Source organism: Syngnathus leptorhynchus, chromosome 3 (genome assembly GCF_054491065.1).
Source record: "Syngnathus leptorhynchus isolate UIUO chromosome 3, UIUO_Slep, whole genome shotgun sequence".
Taxonomy (NCBI): Eukaryota; Metazoa; Chordata; class Actinopteri; order Syngnathiformes; family Syngnathidae; genus Syngnathus; species Syngnathus leptorhynchus.
The window spans coordinates 4,214,290-4,236,860 of NC_141197.1; the positions used below are offsets into that span (position 1 = coordinate 4,214,290).

At 43.1% G+C, this 22,571-nt stretch overlaps 1 protein-coding gene across 8 annotated transcripts in view; it reads left to right on the forward strand.

The window, feature by feature from the left end:
* shank2b (SH3 and multiple ankyrin repeat domains 2b) overlaps positions 1 to 22,571 on the forward strand; it is a 236,034-nt gene that overhangs the window by 109,568 nt on the left and 103,895 nt on the right. For 7 of the 8 annotated variants that reach the window (XM_085907072.1, XM_085907074.1, XM_085907071.1 and 4 more), the window contains one exon: positions 16,140 to 16,557. In XM_085907072.1, the coding sequence (XP_085763198.1) occupies positions 16,140 to 16,557 (418 nt within the window). Of the gene's footprint in view, positions 1 to 11,622; positions 11,845 to 16,139; positions 16,558 to 22,571 lie in introns of those variants that run through there. The other variant, XM_085907078.1, reaches the window with a different exon arrangement.

Below are 22,571 nucleotides of genomic sequence, written 5' to 3' on the forward strand. Positions count from 1 at the left end.
TTTAATCCAAATGTGTTTGTGGGGACAAATGACACAGAGTTGAAAAGATGAGATAGAATTCCATCCATCTTCTTCCGCTTATCCGGGGTCAGGTCGCGGGGGCAGTAGCTTTAGGAGGGCTGTCCAGACTTCCTATCCCCAGCCACTTCGTCCAGCTCATCCCGGGGGATCCCAAGGCGTTCCCATGCCATCTGAGAGACATAGTCTCTCCAGGGCCTATTGGGTCATCCACAGGGTCTTCTGCCGGTGGGACACGCCCGAAACACCTCCCCGGGGAGGCGTCCAGGAGGCATCCTGATGAGATGCCCGAGCCACCTCATCTGGCTCCTCTCAATGTGGAGGAGCAGCGGCTCTACTCCGAGTCCCTCCCGGATGACCGAGCTTCTCACCCTATCTCTAAGGGAGAGCCCGGACACCCTGCGGAGGAAAATCATTTCGGCCGCTTGTATCTGGGATCCTGTTCTTTCGGTCACGACCCATAGCTTGTGACCATAGGTGATGGTAGGAGCGTAGATTGACCGATAAATTGAGAGCTTTGCCATTTGGCTCAGCTATCTCTTCGCCACAATGGACTGGTACAGAGTCCGCATCACAGCAGACGCACCGATCCACCTGAGAGAAGAATTGATGATGGAAAATACAACTCAGCTGCAATACAACATCTTCTACAACAAGCATTTGATTTATAAACGTAATCACAAGTTCCCGAAGCCTTTATTGGACTACTCAGCAACGTCTTTCCAAACCATTCAATTAACTATATTTTGTTATATTCAACAAACTATATTTTGTTTCTCTGCATTTTAATAAACACAATTAGACTCCAAAAAAGGCAAAGAAATTGAATAACAGAAATTTAAAGTTGCATTAACCTGCCTCTGTAAAACTGAAATGAAATGGAACTTGAGTTTTACTTCTTCTTCTTTTCGTGTCTTTGAAGTGCTAGTCAGATGGCAGTTTCCCATGTCTTTACAGTCTTTCGCATTGACATCTTTTGAGCTGCGGGGGTTGGGTAATAGAGGGCAGACAAGGCAGTGCTGAATGATATGGTCTTCTTCTCCACATTCACAGAGGGTTGGGCCGATTTTGTAGCCCCATCTGGCCTTAGCAGCTTTTGATCTGCCTGTACCTGTCCTCTGTGTCTTCCACCTTACCCGTGGTGCTTTTGAGCCGGGTGGGAGATCTTCAGAAGGGGCAATTCCCATGTCAATAGGAGGGGAGTCATTCTCAAGTTTTGTTGTCCATAGCTGGAGTCTTGTTTCTTCTTGAGATGTTGTGAGGGGCTGGACATAGCTGAGGAATCATCTCCTTGACTTCAGTCGTTCGGCCGGGGGTTCGCGTCCATGAAGGATGTGGCGTGCATCCTTAGTTTTACTATCACTGAATAATGCTTGTTCTTTTTCTACTCCAACAAAGTTAGCTGTGGACGTCTGCCACATTTTCCAGGTTTATTCAAATATTGTGCAGTAGTTGTATCCAATATTTCTAGTGGGCTACATAAATCTTTATTTGGATTGTGCTTGCGAGGTTGTAGTGCACAGAGCGAGCTTGGGGATTTCAGGGCCTCAGAGAAAATTAAAAAATGATGAAAAAACAAATAAATAATCGAGGAATGAAAAAAAGATGAATTTGAGTGGGGAATGAATGGAGAAAGGGACAAAAATGTAATCTAATCTAAAAAGGTAATCCTGCAAATGTCTCTCTCATGGACACCATTAATCAGTGGGCAGAATCAGTCAGTAGTGACCTGGTCAAGTTTCACAGTAAATGGAACATGGTGCAGGATTACTTTCAACCACAATGAAAATGCAACCTCCCTCTCTCTTCACGTCACACAAATGTTTGAATAATTACAGTTCAGTCATTAGGTTCTTGTGTTTGGTCGTCTTTGCTTTGTCTCCACTGATCTGTTCATGTTGAATGTTGGAATGGGACATTTTTATTATTGGATCCTCCACTGCCCACTATGGGCTCAACCTGTTGCAGAGGTAGGTGCCCCCTATTTTTGACGTGTGCGTGTGTGTGTGTGATTGTGGAGGAGAGAGAGAGAGAGAGAGAGAGAGAGAGAGAGAGAGAGAGAGAGAGAGAGAGAGAGAGAGAGAGAGAGAGAGAGAGAGAGACAGACAGACAGACAGGCAGGCAGGCAGACAGACAGACAGACAGACAGACAGACAGACAGACAGACAGACAGGGAAAGAGAGACCCCATAAACCTTTCATTGCTTACACTCTTTGATTACGTTTCAGATGATCATAGTATATTTTAATTAGCAGCTTGTGAAACAAATTGATCATATGACCAAAATTGAAGAGACCTGTTGAGTGTTCTGAGTTTTCTGAATTGGTTCATTTATACTGTATGAAACTAAGCCAAATATTTAAGTAATAACATGAGTCATAAAGTCACTGTGAGACTGACGCATTTTCCTTGCTTGTTTAGTATCGCTCAAATTACATTTTTATATTTTTTATGGCAAGATTGCTGTTCTCTTTGACACCACTGGATGACAATGTGCATGTGGATGATTTTAGATCTGGAGTCATACGTTGAGGTAGGTAACAGTAGGATATTGTGTCTTACTTGAGATTCTTTTCTTTTTTTTCATTTTTTGGTTTTCCGGCAACTCAGTTTTGGAGGTGTCGTTTCAGCGCAGGGGGCTCAGTAGAAAGTGCAATTGCCTTTACTACTTACGCAGATGTGATTAGTGTGTATGTCGTGTACATGACCATTTGTTTGTTTGTTTTTCAATGCTAACATTCAGGTCAGCTATGATTCCTCCCTCACATGATGCCGTGCATTTGCCTTCTCTCTATCTTTTTGAAATGTGACTCAGCCAGGCTTGTCCAGTTCAGGCAGTGGCCTCAACTTCATCACCTAAAAGTATATGGAGCACGTTACTACCCACCGCTGCATTTTTGCTGACTCAGCATCCTAAATAGATAATTTGACAAGGTGCTTCGTGATTGTGTCATGGACCTCCTCATTAAATCTACAAGCAATTCTTTTGAACAAGGTGACAAAGCAAGTTAATTACTGGTGCGCATTATTAGAATACTTCACTTTTTAGCATCAAAGTTGAAAATCTGTACACTTTATTGAATGCCCCAGTAACTGACAGAAAGTTCAAAAGGCTTTATCAGAGCCTATACATTATAGAAATGAAAGCGGATATGCTTGAACTGGACCATTTCTTCCACTTCCTCGTTGTATAGATGAACTTAAACAACCAATTAAGATTGGGAAATCGTCCAATGCTTCAATTCATTTCAAAGTCCTAGACTTCATTACTACACGACCGACTTTTACCAATCACAAAATCTCCCACATCTTGCTCAATATGTACAACAACTGGCACGACTCGGCAAAATTCTGGCAACACACCTGGAATCCATCCTCCTGTCTATTAAGTCTTAAGTTAAAAAAATAAGCCAGTGTGCATAAAAAAAAAAAAAACAGAGTGGAACTGAAACGTTGGTGTATTGTATTGATACTGACTTGATATCGATATTATCTATATTTTGATCAATCCACCCACCACTACCCTGAGTACCTCATCGTAAAAATATCATGAATTAAAGAACTGAGAATTTTATACAACTTCTCCAAAAATAATTCCTCCTTTTTTTGTTGAGAATCGGATTCAGGAATCGCTAGAAATCGGAATCAATTAAAGGCCGCAAACTGGAAACGAAAGCGTGCAATTTCAAACGATGCCCAACCATAATGATAATGTTAAAGAATGTTTGTTCAATAATTTTGCATTTGCATGATAAGGAATTTTCTTGTGTGTATGAAGTTTCTGCAAGCCAAATGGCCACTTCTTGGAACTTTCTTAAACTAACAGCTACTGGTGAATGAGGGGGTAGCAGTACTAAAACATTTTTTTATGATTGCTCCCTCAAGTCATCACATCCACATGCATATGGTAAGAAAGAGTGAGACAATAATACACGTCTTCAGGCTAAAAGCTTCCTGGTTTTGCTGTGCAGTCAAGCAAGTAACAACAATTACTGAGAAAAAATACACACACAAAACATTGGGCATAATGTGGACTGCATAATAGGCTGCTCACTTTTTCAGTTGAAAAAAAGCAATCGAACGAATTTACAATTAGAGTGTCTGTCGAAGATTTTTGTTGTATTGTGGCTCTCAATACAGCTGTAAGCCTGTCTAAGAATGATGGACAGATGGGCATATAGACCATCCTCTGCCATTGCGCGATAATCCAGCAGAGAGCTGTAATGACCACACATGTAAATACACTTCTGTAAACTTTCTAGTAAATTAGATTATACACTGTTAAGCAAATAACTTGGTTCAGCTTTATGTGATGTGTGTGTGACTAATGAAAACTTGAAAATAAAACAATTGTTCAGGTAGCAGACACCAGAGGTTTTATACATCCATGAGCGAGGTTTTATAGTTTTGCTGCAAAAGAAACTATTTTGGTGTGGATTAAGTCTTCACTTCGAGTTTTTCATCACATTGCTTTAGATAAAATGTGACCCAAGTTCGCCTTTGGAAAGATGGGGACACAGTCAAGCTTTCCAAAGTTTTACGTGAAAGGCTATGAACATTAAACTGTAAGTGACTTGCAGTGGCTTAAGTGCTTAAAACGAAAAATTGCTTAGTTCAAATTAGTGTCATGTCGTTCAATCAAGATTAGCATTGACCTCTACCTCGAACTGCCTTTGCCCAGTGATGTGTAGTATACAATGCCTTTTATTTGCCTTATTTATTATTTATTTATTATTTTTAATTCTGAGATTCAAGATTAATTTGAGAGCAACAGATTTGTGGTGTTTAAATGAGAGTTTGTTTGTTTCTTCTCAAGTGCTTTTGTTCCCTGGTCTCTCTTGGCTACCATGGCTGCAGATCACCAATGATGTCCAGAGATTGCACAAGACTCATCGTGCTTGAGTGGTTTTTGGTTAATTGTTCAAGTAGCTCAAAGTTATTGTCCCACTGTCCTTCATTGCTTTGATTTAGTGACTAAATCAAGATTGAAGATTGTTTTGGATTGCTGCAAAATGCTGTAGTTTACAGTATCTCTACATTAAAATATAACGGGGGGGCACAACAGTCAAGTCTTTCTGAATAAATGATATGTTTGGCCGTGCATATTAATAAATGATGATTACGCTGTAATCTATTCATTTGTTCTGATGTTCCTCCATTTTCTCTCTGGTCCCAGTTATTTATGGCTGCATCTGGCATAGGATAAAATTGTCAAAATCTTGTTGGTGGGATAACCACATTTTATTTACTTTGATTCCAACCAGTTTTTTTCAAATCAATTTAATTTGGACATCAGAACAGCTTTAGCACCAACATTTATGATAATATATGCTTTGCATGTTGCCATCCAGGTGGGGTCAATTCTTGCATTTGTTGTCACCGTTATACTATATGGAGGCATTGAGCCAAGAAGGACAGCATATTGGAAACAGTTACGAGCAAAGCCATCATTACCCAGGACAACATGATGTCAGGAAGGGCATGAAAGCACAACAAAGCAGCAAGTCCAGCCCAGTGCACACAAGTAATTATAATGTGCATTTCGTCATACATGCTGGTGCGCGTGTGTAGCTTAAATGATACATTTTATTAATCCACCCCCCTCTGAGTTGCTTAGCAACACCAAGGATTTGTTTCACACAGAGGCTGCTCACCAATCCATTGCTTGTGCACATACATTTCCTCCATCTTCTGCTCTTCTATCTAGTATTACCAATCTATCAGAATACCATACATACCCAAATGTACAGCCAGATTGCGACATTGGCACAATTGTTATCTTTTTGTCGATAAACATCACCTCAATGAATGAATAAATGAATTAATTCTTTATTTCGAACATGTGTTTAAGTGACATCAAGAGGAACAACTAAGGAGACAAAATTAAACTAAAAAAAACTAAAACAATTTTTTGAAATGAAAAAAAAAGATGCGTTATCTGCAAACTTTTATCTTGAAGTTGAGAGTATTTAACCCCAAACCAAAACAGTGTGGTAACTAAAACAGGTTTCATATGTCCCTCCCACTTTTTTAATTTCTACATCGTTGACCCGATGTACATACTACCAAATTAATACTTTAAAAGTAAAGCATATCTTGGTTGTTTCATTTCATATTTATTGCAATGGTGTTTACAGTCAAAAAGAGCAAAATTGTGTCCATTTCCAAAAGATTTATGGACCTGACTACTAGTATCTTTTCATCAAGTGAGGCACGGTGGTGGTAGTGCCATGCTGCAGTGTTCATGCCCGTCCAACGCAAGAGAGTAAATGTGCCTACTCAGCAACTCCATACACCGACGATAACCAACATGACTGTGTGAGCATGTTGATTTGCCAACATATCTCCCTAGACATACCTGGGAGGACTTCAGTTGCTATTTATTTCCATGTACAAAATGGATGTGTAATGTCTTTTACACATTAAATAATTACAAGTATTTTTGTGTGTGCATCACTGGGACCGTGAAAAAAACGCTAGACCAGACTTGAATCAGCATCAAAATTAGGTTGCGCTCATTTTTATGCCGAGCGGACGGTTGCCTGCCTATCAAAATAGTAGCCTGAAAATACACAGACTCAACGCTGATTGTGTCTGGCCACAGTCGCATCAAGCACATTTCTGAGGGGTTAACCTGATCAAACAGACTGTGGAATAAACCAATCATCAAAGAGCAATCATGACATCAGAAAAGCAACTTGCGGAAGTCATGGGAAGCCAAGAAGAACACGTCTTCTTTTGAAATAAAAAATTCCATTGCCATCAGATGCTGGGGTGTAAATGACTCTATGTGTTTGTCATCTTTCAAAAAGTGAGTTTAATGCTAAACAAAAAAACTATGCATCGTTTAGAATGTTATGAAGAATGGACATTTCCTGCCCCAAGAGTGACCTTTCTCACTTAGAATAAGCCACCACAAATACATGAATTTGACTGCACAATTAATTTTGAACCGGGACGAGCAGCAGTCGAGGGTAGGCTGTCAAGACCCATTTTATTCGTGCAGAGGCTAAGTGGTTTTGGCTTGCCAGGCTATCGAAATAGGGCCTAAAAGATCTCTTTGTGTAATACATGCATCTCATTAGGCTAAGCAAATGTTGAAACCATTAAAATGAAACAAGACGGCAGCAGGAGTCTATCATATACTTGCAGTTTAGGTTAATTACTTTGCTATTGCTCTGTGGTTACTTCTATTAGGTTTAATTATTTTGTTTAATATCCTCATGTCATCTGAAAATAGATTTATCCTCTCTTCCCATCTCATAGTACTCAAGTCCCTTCCTCAGCGCAACGAGAGAGAAAAATGCACGAACCTGGTTATTTACCCTTCTTCCCTACTGTAGTGTGTGCCAGTTGTTGCGTGAGAGAATTTTTTCCTGATGGAGACAGAACCGTGAATAATTTATATTTCAATTGGTAAAGTGTTTTTTTTTTGTTTTTTTTTTAAATAGATGTGGTGGAAAGTCTGAAATAGTTCAAATGATTGATTCGGGACTGGCTAATTGTCATTCCTGCTGTTTGAATAGATATGGGGTTTTTTTTTGTCTGTGAAAAATGAGTCATGCAGACATTAACTAGCAGAGTAGCTATTAAGTTTGCACAGTTACCTAAAGGCAACCCATCCATCTAGTCATCGTTGACGGTGCATATGAAAAGTCTACACGCCCATCTTCAAATGTCACACAACCAAATTACACTGCCATTTATTTTTACTTCCCCTCTTGAAAAGACTTTTCAATAGTTTGTAAACAATAATGACATAATCAGGATGTGCGTGCACTGCTGGTGCAGAAAGAACAGTGTGGTACGTTAATAATATGTACATACAAGCTAAACTAACTGGAAAACATCAGAAAAATTACCCTAAAAAAACACATTACCAGATGAAAAGCAAAAAAGCCGTTGAGGCAGCCGACCGGAGCTGTGGCCGTAAGGTTGTTGGTGCCTGTCGTGGCGGCAATCCCCGAACCCGGTGGTGGACACCGGCGGTAAGGGATGCCGTCAAGCTGAAGAAGGAGTCCTATAGGGCCTTTTTGGCCTGCGGGACTCCGGAGCCAGCTGACAGGTACCGGATGGCCAAGCGGAACGCGGCTTCGGCGGTTGCTGAGGCAAAAACTCGGGCGTGGGAGGACTTTGGCGAGGCCATGGAGAATGACTTCCGGACGGCTTCGAGGAAATTCTGATCCACCATCCGGCGTCTCAGGAGGGGGAAGCAGTGCACGGTCAACACTGTTTACAGTGGAGATGGTGTGCTGCTGACCTCGACTCGGGATGTCGTGAGTCCGTGGGGGGAATACTTCGAAGACCTCCTCAATTCCACCGCCACGCCTTCCATTGTGGAAGCAGGGCCTGGGGACTCTGAGGCGGACTCTCCAATCTCGGAGGTCGAAGTCACTGAGGTAGTTAAAAAACTCCTCGGTGGCAAGGCCCCGAGGGTGGATGAGATCCGCCCGGAGTTCTTAAAGGCTCTGGATGTTGTGGGGCTGTCATGGCTGACACGCCTCTACAGCATTGCGTGGACATCGGGGACGGTGCCTCTGGATTGGCAGACTGGGGTGGTGGTTCCCCTCTTTAAGAAGGGGGACCGGAGGGTGTGTTCCAATTACAGGGGAATCACACTCCTCAGCCTCCCTGGTAAGGTCTATTCAGGGGTGCTGGAGAGGAGGATCCGTCGGGAGGTCGAACCTCGGATTCAGGAGGAGCAGTGTGGCTTTCGTCCTGGCCGTGGAAAAGTGGACCAGCTCTACACCCTCGGCAGGATCCTCGAGGGTGCTTGGGAGTTCGCCCAACCAGTCCACATGTGTTTTGTGGACTTGGAGAAGGCGTTCGACCGTGTCCCTCGGGAGGTTCTCTGGAGGGTGCTTCGGGAGTACGGGGTGCCGAGCCAACTGATAAGGGCGGTTCGGTCCCTGTATCACCGATGCCAGAGTTTGGTCCGCATTTCCGGCAGTAAGTCGGATTCGTTCCCAGTGAGGGTTTGACTCCGCCAAGGCTGCCCTTTGTCACCGATTCTGTTCATAATTTTTATGGACAGAATTTCTAGGCGCAGCCGAGGCGTTGAGGGGGTCCGGTTTGGGGACCTCAGCATCGCGTCACTGCTTTTTGCAGATGACATGGTGCTGTTGGCTTCTTCAGTCCGTGATCTCCAGCTCTCACTGGAGCGGTTCGCAGCAGAGTGTGAAGCGGTCGGGATGAGGGTCAGCACCTTCAAATCCGAGTCCATGGTCCTCGGTCGGAAAAGGGTGGAATGCCCTCTCCGGATCGGGGATGAGATCCTGCCCCAAGTGGAGGAGTTCAAGTATCTTGGGGTCTTGTTCACGAGTGAGGGCAGGATGGAGCGCGAGATCGACAGGCGGATCGGTGCAGCGTCGGCAGTAATGCTGACTCTGTACCGGTCCGTCGTGGTGAAGAGAGAGCTGAGCCAAATGGCAAAGCTCTCGATTTACCGGTCGATCTACGCTCCTACCCTCACCTATGGTCACGAGCTATGGGTCGTGACCAAAAGAATGAGATCCAGGATACAAGCGGCTGAAATGAGTTTCCTCCGCAGGGTGTCCGGGCTCTCCCTTAGAGATAGGGTGAGAAGCTCGGTCATCCGGGAGAGACTAAAAGTAGAGCCGCTGCTCCTCCACGTTGAGAGGAGCCAGATGAGGTGGCTCGGGCATCTCATCAGGATGGCTCCTGGACGCCTCCCTGGGGAGGTGTTCCGGGCATGTCCCACCGGTAGGAGACCCCGGGATCGACCCAGGACGCGCTGGAGAGACTACGTCTCTCGGCTGGCTTGGGAACGCCTTGGGATCCCCCGGGATGAGCTGGAGGAAGTGGCTGGGGAGAGAGAGGTCTGGGAGTCCCTCCTAAAGCTGCTGCCCCCGCGACCCGACCCCGGATAAGCGGAAGAAGATGAAGATGAAGATGAAAAGCAACTTGCCCATATTTGTAGAATTACGAAGTGGGAGGAAAGGTTTAAGTTACACGGCGCTAATATGCGGCTAACTCAGCTGACTGAGTTAGCTACCACCAGTTATCAGTTATCACTAGTAGCATTATTTCACAATTCCTGATTACTTACTCAACATTTCAAGGCAGAAGCTAAGATAAACCAAATGGCAACAATAGCAAGCACCGCAAACGAGCGACTTTTGATGACGCAGGATGGAAAGGGGTCTACAGATAACATTAATGGTGTAAAAAGATTTTTAAAATGTGTCTCTCCATATTCTGGTATAACAAGTAGGTATTATTACAAAAAATTGCTGTTTGAAGAGGGGTGTGTACAGGTAGACCTTTTTTTATCCACTGCGTGGCACTTTCACATACCTGGTGTCAGGGTCCGGGGTGGCATATTTCTTATCCACAGGGAGCACCTGTGAGCAGAGTGCAGAGGGCCCAGGTGCGACTCATCAGCATCATTAAAGGAGAGCTCTTAAGGAGCATGCTGGCAACTTCTCGTCGCCCGAGCGTCCCGACCAGTGTGATCATCTCCACGGTTGTGCCTCTAGCTCCCTGATCTTGCTCCCTGATCTTGCTCCTAGTTCTCGCCTTGCTCATCCACGCCACACTCTTCAGATCCTCTGATTACTTCCACCGATTACCACCAAGATCCACCCCATTCTGGCTGAACTCCTCATGCCCCGCCACTGCTGCCCCGCTCCGTGCTCCTGGCTCCGATCAGCCCGCTCTACCTACACCACAGCTCCTCCAAGTAACACTCCTAACTCATTCTGGACGTCTGAGTTGGTTTTTCTGCATGTGGGTCAAATCAATCGCTCAGTGCCATAGTAGTAGAGTGTCCGCCCTGAGACTGGAAGGTTGTGGGTTCAAACCCCGGCCGGGTCATATCAAAGACCATAAAAATGGAACCCATTGCCTCCCTGCTTGGCACTCAGCATTAAGGGTTGGAATTGGGGGGTTAGATCACCAAATGATTCCCGAGCGCGCCGCCGCTGCTGCTCACTACTCCCCTCTCCCCCAGGGGATAGATCAAAATAACATGGGGATGGGTTAAATGCAGAGGACAAATTTCACCACACCCAGATGTGTATGTGACGATGATCATTGGGACTTTAACTTTTAAAACGACGACACCTGTGAGGAAATTGTGTTCCCTAAACCTGATTTTGAAGTTTGGTTTTCCAGTCAGTACTTTTAGAAGTGGCTACACCGCCAGATTCGCCTGCACATTCCGCTTAATTTCAATATTTATTTATTTATTTATTTATTTATTTATTTATTTATCTTTTAGGGTTTTGGAGGGACAGGGGGAAATTTCAAGGGAACCCTCTGGTAATTCTGGGGGTACAACCAAATACTCCAAAGTTATTTTCTATCACCTGAAAGTACCCTGACTGGCCCTCCTGTTTTGCAAGCAGTAGAAGGTCATTGCTCGGTATTTGCATCCATGCAGCGTCCCTTGTAATTTTGTACTATCTACTCACACACGCGGAGGAGAATCAGTGCGTAATTTTAAACATGTTGACACGACCAATCAAATGCAATCCAGTTCTAAGATTGAATTTGCGTTTCTTTGACGTGTGTTAGTCTATATGGGAGGTGTGTGAGAGGCGGGGCAAGTGTGGTTAGTGTTAGGAGCGCTGGTTTGTGGAAGGGGCGGTGCAGACTCTCCAGGCAGGCGGTTGGAGAGCAAAGTGCTAGCGGGATCATGGGTTCTGCGCGCCGCTACTCCTCGGCGTGTTTTCGCTCTCCATTGTTCTGAAAGGCCAACCGGATCGGGGTGAAAAAAGAAAAATATTGGGTCATGCTCGAACTGCGAGTCGAGCAGCCAAGGAATCACAATGAAGTCGATCATCAATGCCTTAAAAAAGGAAGGTAGGACGTTTTATCGCTTCAAACTTTAGTTTGCACTTAATTCAGGCGCACGCGTAATGTTAAGTCTTCAAAGTTTGCATTGGTCGGCCACATCTAAACGCCGTGTGTTAAAGTGTCAGTCAAGATACTGGGTTTTTTTTTTTTTTTTTTAAGTCAAATAGAACGTAGGTAGGTCGCTGCCTATTTAGGTTACAGTGCTTGAAACACCCACTAATTGACTTTTTTTTCCCTCGGACGAGAGAGCGCAAGAGATTGGAGTAGTTTTTGGGTCACCGAAAGTGATGGAAAAATGAACTCATGGGGTGGACGGGGGCACATACATATTAGTGTGCGTGTGCGTGCGTGCGTGCGTGCGTGTGTGTGTGTGTGTGTGCGTGTGTGTGTGTGCGTGCGTGTGTGTGTGTGTTTTGATTAAATGTGTCGGGGTGCGTGTGCGTGTTTCAACCAAACGCAATCCAAACAGCCCGTCTATATATCAGTGTGAAAGCGATACGTAGTGCTTTCACCTGCTGTCGTCTCGATGACCGCTGCCACGGGGCTCCATATATCGGTGAAGAAAAAGGGTGTCAAGAATGTCGATTGTGTAGAACATCTAAGTAACAGGTTTTAAATCACACCTTGACATCAGAATATGAAATTCGGTTTCTTTTAAAGATGTACAACCACTTTAGGAGAACTGCATTTTTCACAATTGTCCAATACTTTAATATATTTATGAAGGTAGGACAGGGTTGTATTTGGTTTAAGGGTTAATCAACGATTGATTGTTCATAGGTGAGAATTTTCGGCGAGATGTGCCCTGTGACAGATAGGTGACATTACAAGATGTGTTCCGCCTCCCAAAATTAGGTGGGAGACTCCCCAGCTCACCAGTGCTGACTCTGTCCAAAAGTTTGCCTTTTGAAAAACTGGATGGCTGTTTATTTTATTGTCCTTTATTCTGCCTCAAATGATTGACATCTATGATTATTTTTGTAACAAAATGAAGTTTCTGAGATTTATTTCAGACAATGAATGGGAATGATGTAATTGTCAGGTTATTGTTATTGTCTTTTTTTTTTACATATTAACAATAAAATCTCAAAAACGTTCCATAAATTGATTGAGTTATAAAAGAAGTCACATGAGCAGAAACAGAATTTAACACCTCTATATGCTTTGCACACTGTGGTGAAGTCTCATAAGATTTGCAGAAATCTCACCCAATAGTCTAATATCCATCATGTTTTGTTAGATTGGTCTAAACCGAATAACCTTAGAGGCACTCAAAGCTTGGGGTTCCACAGTACAAATTACAGTAATCATAAACTACATCGTGGTTCGTTTATTTCTGTTTCACTACATCGCAGATGTTTTCTTTCCCCCCCCCCCAAAAAAACTTCTAATTTGGGGAATTATGGCACGAAAGTTGCCCACACGCCAGCAGAAGGCAGGGAGTGCCCACACAATTGCAGTGTGTACACTTGTACCTTTTTGTAAAAAATGTTATAATAATAAGAGTTCTAAAAACATATTTACAGTGTTTACCTTGTTATAGATTTTTTTTATAATAATAAAAGAGTTCAAAAACATATTTACTTGTACCTTGTTATTAAAAATGTTCTAATAATAAAAGCTGTTCTAAAAACATATTTACAGTATGTGTTAAGAATTCTCCATGTTGTGTTATTTAGTCGTGTTTTGATTTGAGGTTATGTGCATTATTTTAAAGGCTGTTTTCAGGCGATACCACTTCCTGTTTCACGTTCGTGTACGTACAGTACATGTTACAGTGGTACAGCAGTCATTGACGATGTAAGTGGGTCTCCTAACAAGAGAAATGAATGATCATATATATCTAACCTTTAGGAAAATGTAGCATTCCTCCAAATGTTAGTTTACATTCCTTAAGAGGTCCGTTTTCGCGTGTTAGCACGATCGCGAATTAGGATCTTTCAGGTAACTCGTTAGCCTGCCCAGTACTTCTTGTTAACATGTTACACGCACACACGTATAATATTTATATTTTCAACATTTAACATTACCCACATATTCTATGTTTGCATTTTTGAATATACAAAGTATTACAGTACAGGATTTTACATTTTTAACAAAAATGAGGCAAATCACACATTGGACACAGGTCGAGGGGAAACTAAAACCAACTCCACAAGCTTCGCTACCACCAGGTACTGTGGGACTCACACAGATAGCGTGGTGCCTTGACAATGTGCTAGCTCATTAGATATTAGCACCTCTTCCCTTCATCAACACCTCTGTTGTATATAGAGAGATAAAGGCCTTAGATTCTGCTTTGGGAATGTGAAAATGACTCAGTGACTCCCCCCCTTTAGGTTGTCTTTCTCAGCTAGGAAAGTGAAACGCGTGAACTTCACCACAGGAAACAGCAGCCAATGTTTGCTGGCTACAATTGGCTTAATCAGCTCGTTATCATGTGCTCCTTATCAAAATGGCTTCAGGCTGTCATCTGTGCTCCCGACATACACTGCTGTAGTTGCAAGAAACGCAGGTGACTGCTCGTCATCTCACAGTGTAACGAAAGGAAGTGTCCATGGGGAAATTATTGTCTCCCTCCATTACTGGTTGAGTCTGACACCAAAGCGCATGCACCATAGGTCGGTGGAATACTACTCTGTTCACGGTAATTCTGGTAATTATGCTAAAGATGGTTGGAGAGAAAGTAAATTGGAGTGGGTAGTCACGGAACCTGCTCTGTTCAATATGGGTCTCTCTATGGTACTGGGTCGACGACATTAATGTCCTGATGAAAGATCTGATTGAAGATGTATTGACGAAATCTCAGGGGAATGTGTGTAATTGAATAGGAAGGGGATTAGGCAAGTTGATAGATGGATATAATAGGGTTGTCAAGGCTGTCCTCTTCGTAGACATCTTTGCAGATGTTACTGTTATTCCACAAAAAACAGGACACAAGTTTAGCTTTTTCACAAGTGGTCGCACACACTGCTTCGTGTTTGCTCAAAAGAGAATCGAGTGCAGGGTGGCTCCGCCGCTTTGTTTTCTGCACGTTGGCGTAACCTTGTGCACAATAAAATAGTGCCAACAATAAAACAACACAGTACTATGGCAAACATTGCACTCAACATTGGCAACAGGTTGAAAGGTAGTGGAGACTACCATATTTAAAAGAGGCTTTGTGCTTCGGGTAGTTTTGACGGCTTTCACCATGAAACATTTGAGAGAGGACCGTTACTGCAAGAGCAACATCTGAAAAAGAAATCTATAATTTTGGGGATGCCAGGAACCCCATGTTTTTCTGATTTAACTTGTCACGAGGGCGTAGAAATTGGATGTACATGCCCATCCTGCTTGACATTGTATTTAAAACTTAGTACAGCACACTTTAAAAACTGCTCTGATAGAGACTAAGTTCAAATCACTGCACTGAAATGACCCAGGCGCAAGGAAATGCCATGGCTTTACGTCAGCCCTTAAATCTTTCAAAAGTTCCACATTTGTATTGCCAAGTACACTCACAGCCTGGCAAGACAATTTTTGTTTCTGTTTCTTTTTGGGTTTCATAAATGTTTACACGAGCTGAAAAGTTCTCTCCGTCGCCTCTCATCTTATCTGCGCTATGCTGGCGCCGCTTTGCATGCTGCTTTTGCACCTGCCCTTTCAGATGCAGTATTTAAAGATGTAAAATAAGCAATTACAATTAATCCATTCACAAAACCCGAAAAATGAACTGTGTGGAAATCTTGCACAAATTTCACATGCAGTCCTGGGTCCTAAATGTTCTTCAATTGTCATGAAAGTCTGCAATTAAATTACCATCAGGTATCTCCAGTTGTTGGCATGATGTGGGCGGACCAAGATAGTTGGTTGTCAAGTATTTTCTCAACATTCTTGACAGTTTGCTGTTATCAGTGAGTGAAGGCAATTAGAAAGCAAAGGTTTGAGGGCATGCGTTATGGCTATCGGAAGGGGAAACAAATAGAAATTGCAAGATAGAGACTACCCCACATATATTGTTGGTTGATTGTTTTCTTGAAGAAAAAGAAACGATTGCGCTTTGTGAGACAGTTTTTGTGTGTGTGTGTGTGTGTGTGTGTGTGTGTGTGTGTGTGTGTGTGTGCATCTCTTTTTTTAAACCCAAAGCATTAATTAATATTCAATATATGTTACTGAAAATATACAGTTGTCTGGAAGAGCTGATAAACTTATCAGCATTTTCTTGACAACTGTTTGTCCTATGGACTGCTATACGTCTCCTTCACATAAACTTGATTTGAGCACTCAGCTGACATCTTCCCTTGATTACTCCCCTACAGTGCCTTTTCACGTGGCTCCTGCATACTCCAAACGACATCAAGGTCCATCATCTGGCAACAGCAGTGGAAACAGCCAATCCCCCGCATCGTTATCAGCTCCGAGGGTCCTGCTGCGCTCCAACAGTGACAACAATTTGACGGTCAGTCAGTACCAGCAGCAAGGTTCACCCAGGCACCGGGGACAGCATCATCCTCAGCAGCACCCAAACAACGCCCCCCAGCAGGGTCACTCGCAGCCTGGCTCCTCAGCTTTACATCGCAGCCTGTCACCTCAGCTGCTTCAGCAGATGCCCAGCGGCAGCCCCAATGGCAATGTGGTGGTTCGGACCATGGGAAGGGGGTCGAGGAGCCGGTCACCCTCCCTCAGCCGTCTGGGAGATGATATCCGACGGGCTCTACCCTCACAGCGCCAACCCAGGTGAGCGCCTTCAACTCAGAATCGTGATGTTAAACACTGTTAAAAAACAAAACAAAAAAACAAACAAAAACATATGACTTAAAACAGTTATTAAAGTTGGAACATCTTTATAATATAAATTTATATTCATGGTTACTTTACTAACAGTGTTAGTAAGCATAACAAAGCAAGCAAATTTGTTTGCTCCAAAACAATTTGCTGAGTTGTTTTTACTTATATTTTTAAGTTGAGACAATTAATTCTGTGAATTCTTACTTTTGTGTTGAAAATGTGGAAAAGCCAATTTTAACTGCACAACTTAAATTATTTGCTTGAATTGCACAACCTAAAACTTTATCATTTGTTCCCGCCATATCTTACAATGAATTTCACTTCACAGAGTGCTGTATTTGAACAGTTTTCTACACCCCTTTTTATGAACGATCATTAGTCCACATTGCATCGAAAAATGTCTTGTACGTCTTGGGAGCTCGTTGCACTGCTGGCAGTTGTACTAACAGGCAGAAGAAGTTGAATCTTTTAGTACAACAGCACTTGCTTTCCCGGATGAGGAAAGAGTGTGCCAATGCTTCTAGCATCTACCCGGGAATGAAAAACACAGACAAATTAGTCAGACCATATTCCTCCATTAAACCACTGGAGGACATTCAGGTTTTATTTAATGTGTAGAAGACTTTCGTATTTGTCAACATTTGAAATTATTAGGAAGATTGCTGCAATATTTGGGATTTTATAGACAATAACTAGCATAGCAGAGGAAGAAGTTTAGCCCGTAACATTCTATACTAATTGAAGCCGATTGTTCTTATATTTGCAGCGGGCGTTTGAAGTTAACATAAGATGTTCACTTGAACTTTGAAGGATTGCAGTTGTATGATATTTTGCGATTTGAAGCTTGTTTACATGAAGCGTCCTGGTCATGTGGGTACAATGCAGTTGAAAGTGGTTTGGCTGCAAACAGATATATCAGCCTGAAGCTAAACTAAACTATCTCCACCATCTTTTAACAAAATGCAACCAATTTCATTACTGTGGAGCCCTCAGAGCTTTTCAGATTCCTCACGTCTGACGCAACAAGAGTTCGTTATGTAGTTAGACGTGACTGTAACTGTCGCTGGCCACTTTTTTTGTCATCCTCCTACCCCGCGAGATTAGTGGGAAGGGAGATTGAAATGTGTTGCTGGGTTTGAGGTAACACTTTTTATGTAATTTTGGTGAACTAATCTTTAAAGTAATACATTTAAGAACTGAGAGGTGAGAAGAAAACGCCAACTGTGTCCTCATAGCACATTGGGCGCTTGCTGTCATACAGCATGCCTCTTTGTTAAACAATAAAGATGGTATGTTACATGGTATCTGTTTGTGTGTGTTGCAACCTTAACATGATTTGTTTGTGTCCGTCCACAATCTGCGGCACGAGTGAGCGCATGTGATCGGCAGAGGATTAAAGTGTGACGGATGTTTATCTTGGAGCGATGTAACTGTCAATCCCGATTAAGACACATGCTCACTGCCCTCTTCCTCTGCCTCCTCGTCCTCCTCCTCTTCCTTGGCAGATGGACTCATTTGGAAACACTGTCGAATCAACACTACCCACTCTCTGTGCAAAGTCATTAAAGGGAGGGAGATAGACTGTATATCATAGAGGAAACAATATAAAGAAAATAGAGTAGGCTTTTGATGATGGCTGAAGAAAATCAAAGAATGAAGCGTTTACAGTCATGCTAAGGGGGTGTGAAAGAAGGGGCAAAGGAATGGAGGAAGACAGTTGTCTCACAAAACATCACAATCTGTGGCCGTTCTTTACTGAATTAATCCCTGGGCGAGACTACTTAATCTATTCTTGATACATATGCCAATAAACATGCAAGGTCCGTGTACCTTCCGTTCATTCTACTTTTAATTCTGAAACACAACTTAAAAAAATTAATTTAGGATCATATTTTCCATAAAAAAATAGGATAACCATTTGAATGACAACAGAATATTTTCTGCTTTTCAGCCTGGTTGATTGGCGTTGCAAAAAGCACAGGAAGTAATGAAGTAGCCTGACTTTCAGCGTGTTGTAGGTGAAGTTAAGGACTCTTTGTGTACAATGGACTCAAATTCTATCTGAACACAAAAATTAAAACTGCTCACACTCATAGCAACACATCTTTGCCCCACACCTAATTGTAATAAATTGATGGAGTATTAGTGTTCAAGAGATGTAAAGCGACCATTTCTCTTATTAAATTTCCATTGGTTTGAGGGAGGCTATTTCACTCAGTCTTCAAACACAGACATACAGTAGAAGGGGCCCGTTCGGAAATTCACACTAACATCTATGCACTACTCTGCGAATGAGTGTGTTCAGCGAGGAAGAGTGCGCTGCGCTTCCATTCATTTCCAAATGTAGCTAGAACTGGCTCCCTATGGGCGCATTCAGAAATTCATTATGCACACTAGTTCAAGTGCAACCATTCAGAAATTTGGTTTGTTGGTCGATATTTGCCATTTGGAAATTCAAATTGGTCCAAAAACAGAGTACCAGTGAACCCTGAAGTATGAGATGAAAACTCCTTATTTTTTTCCGCGGAAAACACTATAGGCTAGGATCCCTGTTTGAAGTAAAGACTCTCTTAAAAAACCAACTTCACTGTTTGCATTGACCAATTAGTGTATTACCTCAATATTGGAAACTGTGCACTCTGGATGTTGGGTTTACATTTTGCATCAAATTTGTGCTGATGGGCTTTGCTTTCATTTCATTCTTGATGGTTCTCAATAACATGATACAGGTGGATATTTAAGTAGCACTAGCACCTTAAAAGAGAAAATGAAAAATTTATTATTACTGATTAAATGTGCATTTTGCACTTTTCCCAGACTTATTGGTGCAACTACCTGCCATACACGTTGTAACTTTCCCTCGAGAGAGAGAAATGACTGTGAAAACTCCACTGAGAAATCAGTGTACAGTATTCAAGTTAGGTAGGTTTAGAGATTGGCAACGTAAGATGGCCACAGGTGGCTTCACTCCTCCCAACAGTGCGTAGTACGTATGCGTCATTTTTAGTCCGTTCTAAATATGCCTGTGAATTCAAACTGCCAGACCGAATCGTCTTCTCCCAAAGACGGGCTAAAGCACTGCTCCCAGTTCACCTTGTAATCCATCCATCCATCCATTTTCGGAACCGCTTTGTCCCCACGGGGGTCGCGGGCGTGCTGGAGCCTATCCCAGCCGTCATCGGGCAGTAGGCGGGGGACACCCTGAACCGGTTGCCAGCCAATCGCAGGGCACACAGAGACGAACAACCATCCGCACTCGCACTCATACCTAGGGACAATTTAGAGTCTTCAATCGGCCTACCAAGCATGTGTTTGGGATGTGGGAGGAAACCGGAGTGCCTGGAGAAAACCCACATGGGCTCGGGGAGAACATGCAAACTCCACACAGGGAGGGCCGGAGGTGGAATCAAACCCGCATCCTCCTAACTGTGAGGCGGACGTGCTACCCAATGCACCACCGAGCCGCCTTCACCTTGTAATATTATATATTTTTATTCATATTATTATGTTTTTATTAATATTATAAATTTTATCATAGTGGAGCCTCGGTTTTCGAACGTCCCGGTTCTCGAACAAATCGGTATTTGAACAAAAAATTCGAGATTATTTTGCTTTGGATGTCGGACTAAATTCGGTTGTCGAGCCTCGCGAGATGACCTGAGAGGACCCGCATGCTAACTGACTCCGTTCGTTATTACGTTCTCGTTACTCTGAGGATTTCATCAACTCTAATCATGTCTCCAAAGGAAGCAAGTGGGAGCAGTAAAGTTTGGAATGTACATCAGGACTTTAAAAATATTTTCTAAATTTCAGCGACGGTTCTGTCACAATAATGCGACCAGCACGGTGCAGTTGCGGGGTCGGCAACGCGCTACGGTTGCGCGTTCGGCGGTGCGCTACAGTTGCACGATCGGACAAAAATGCGCAAATGAATAAATACTTAAAAAACGCGGGGTATGTTGTTGTTTGGAACGGATTACATTTTTTTCCATTATTAGTAATGGGAAAGCATGATTAGGAATTCGAACAATTCACTTCTCGAACAGCCGTCTGGAACGGATTGTGGTTGAAAACCGAGGCTCCACTGTATTATTAATTTTACAATATTCCCGTATCCCTTGGATTAACATATATTGAACTCTTCAAGTTTATCTGGAAATACAAAAACACAATGGAAAAACAATGCAAAATTGTGTTTCAAAATCAGAAATACAATGAACGGAAGGTATACTGACCGCAAGTAATACGTACATTTGTGTAAAAAACACAGGCGCTATGGATACCCCCCACGCACACACACACATACACACACACACACACACACACACACACACACACACACACACACACACACACACACACACGCACACACACAAACAGTGACATGGTGTTTTTAAAATACATATTACATTTTACACTTACATAATACAAATACATAATACATATTTATTGATATGATGACGAATATTATAATCCTTTCAATTAATGAGTCAGAGGAACTGTCCCATGCTGGTAACATATTTATGAATGTAACAGCCTGTCACGTCTCGTACCCAGCTGTTCCACTATGTGTCTGTGTGCTCGCCCCTCCCCTCCTGTGTGTCCATGATTAGTTTGATTATTCTCACCTGCTTCTTGTTACCTGTCATGTATGTAAGTCCTGTCTGCCCCTCACGCCCCGTCGGATCATTGTTGTCTTCATGTCTTTTTGGTTCCTGTCGTTTTCAAGTCTGTTTCGGTTAGTCAGTCAGTCATGTCAGTTTGCCGAGTCTGTTGGTTTCTTTTCTCCAATAAACCCTGGTCCAAGCTGCACTTGGTCGCCCTGCTCCATTCCATCCGTGACATAGCCTACGTCATCATTCCCCACTCGCACCCACAGAGCAATGAATTCTCTGTGTCTCGATCAAATACACTAAAATCGTGTTCGACCACCCATGTCTAGAATAATATGACCTGCTTTTCTATGTTTTACTACATACTTTTTCGAGCCAAATAAGCAGATTGCCAGTGAGACGTAGCGCGTCGACCAAATTCACAAGTACGCTAAACCAAACAGTTGCCCCTAGATGAAAATGATGATGCGGCCGCTTTTGTGCCAAGCGCAAACTATTTTCTGTCATCAAATTATCGGGTGCGTCGGAGACAAGGCCGCTTCGTGCGCTGGCATGCCCAGATGAGTGCTGCGTGGCCCCAAACGCACTAGATTAGAATTGCACTGGCACGAAAAAGTAGTTACGCCCGTTTTTCAGGCGAGATCCTTCACCACTTTCACCCCTCACTATCCGCAGTAATACCATACTCTCCTCAGACACCTTCAAGTTCCTGGGTACCACAATCTCACGGGACCTGAAATGGACCGGCCACATAGACTCTGTCCGGAAGAAGGCCCAGCAGAGGCTGTACTTCCTGAGACTGCTCAAGAAGTTCAACCTGCCGCGGGAGCTGCTGAAGACCTTCTACACTGCCATCATCCAGTCTGTCCTCTGCACCTCCATCACTGTCTGGTTTGGATCGGCCTCCAAACAAGACAAGCACAGACTGCAACGGACAATCAGGACTACAGAAAAGATCATTGGAATCAACCTCTCATCTATCCAAGACTTGTACCTGTCCAGGACCAGGAAAAGCGCAAGCAACATCTCTACAGACCCTTCTCACCCAAGTTACAGTCTGTTTGAACTACTCCCCTCCGGACGGCGTTATAGAGCTCTGTACACCAAAACCAGCAGACACAGAGACACTCTTAGAGTCTCAGAGTCATTGCTGTGCAATAACATCCTCCTCTCCACACCTTTTTGGATTGTCTACACTGTTTGCACTGTGTCTTCTCTGCATCCATTGCAGCCTGGTCATCCTGGAAGTAGGACCCTCCCATCTGTGGTCTCTTCTCAAGGTTTCTCAGATTTGAGTTTTTCCTTGCCCTCATGGGAGTTTAAGTTCAGGGGATGGCTGAGAATATTGTC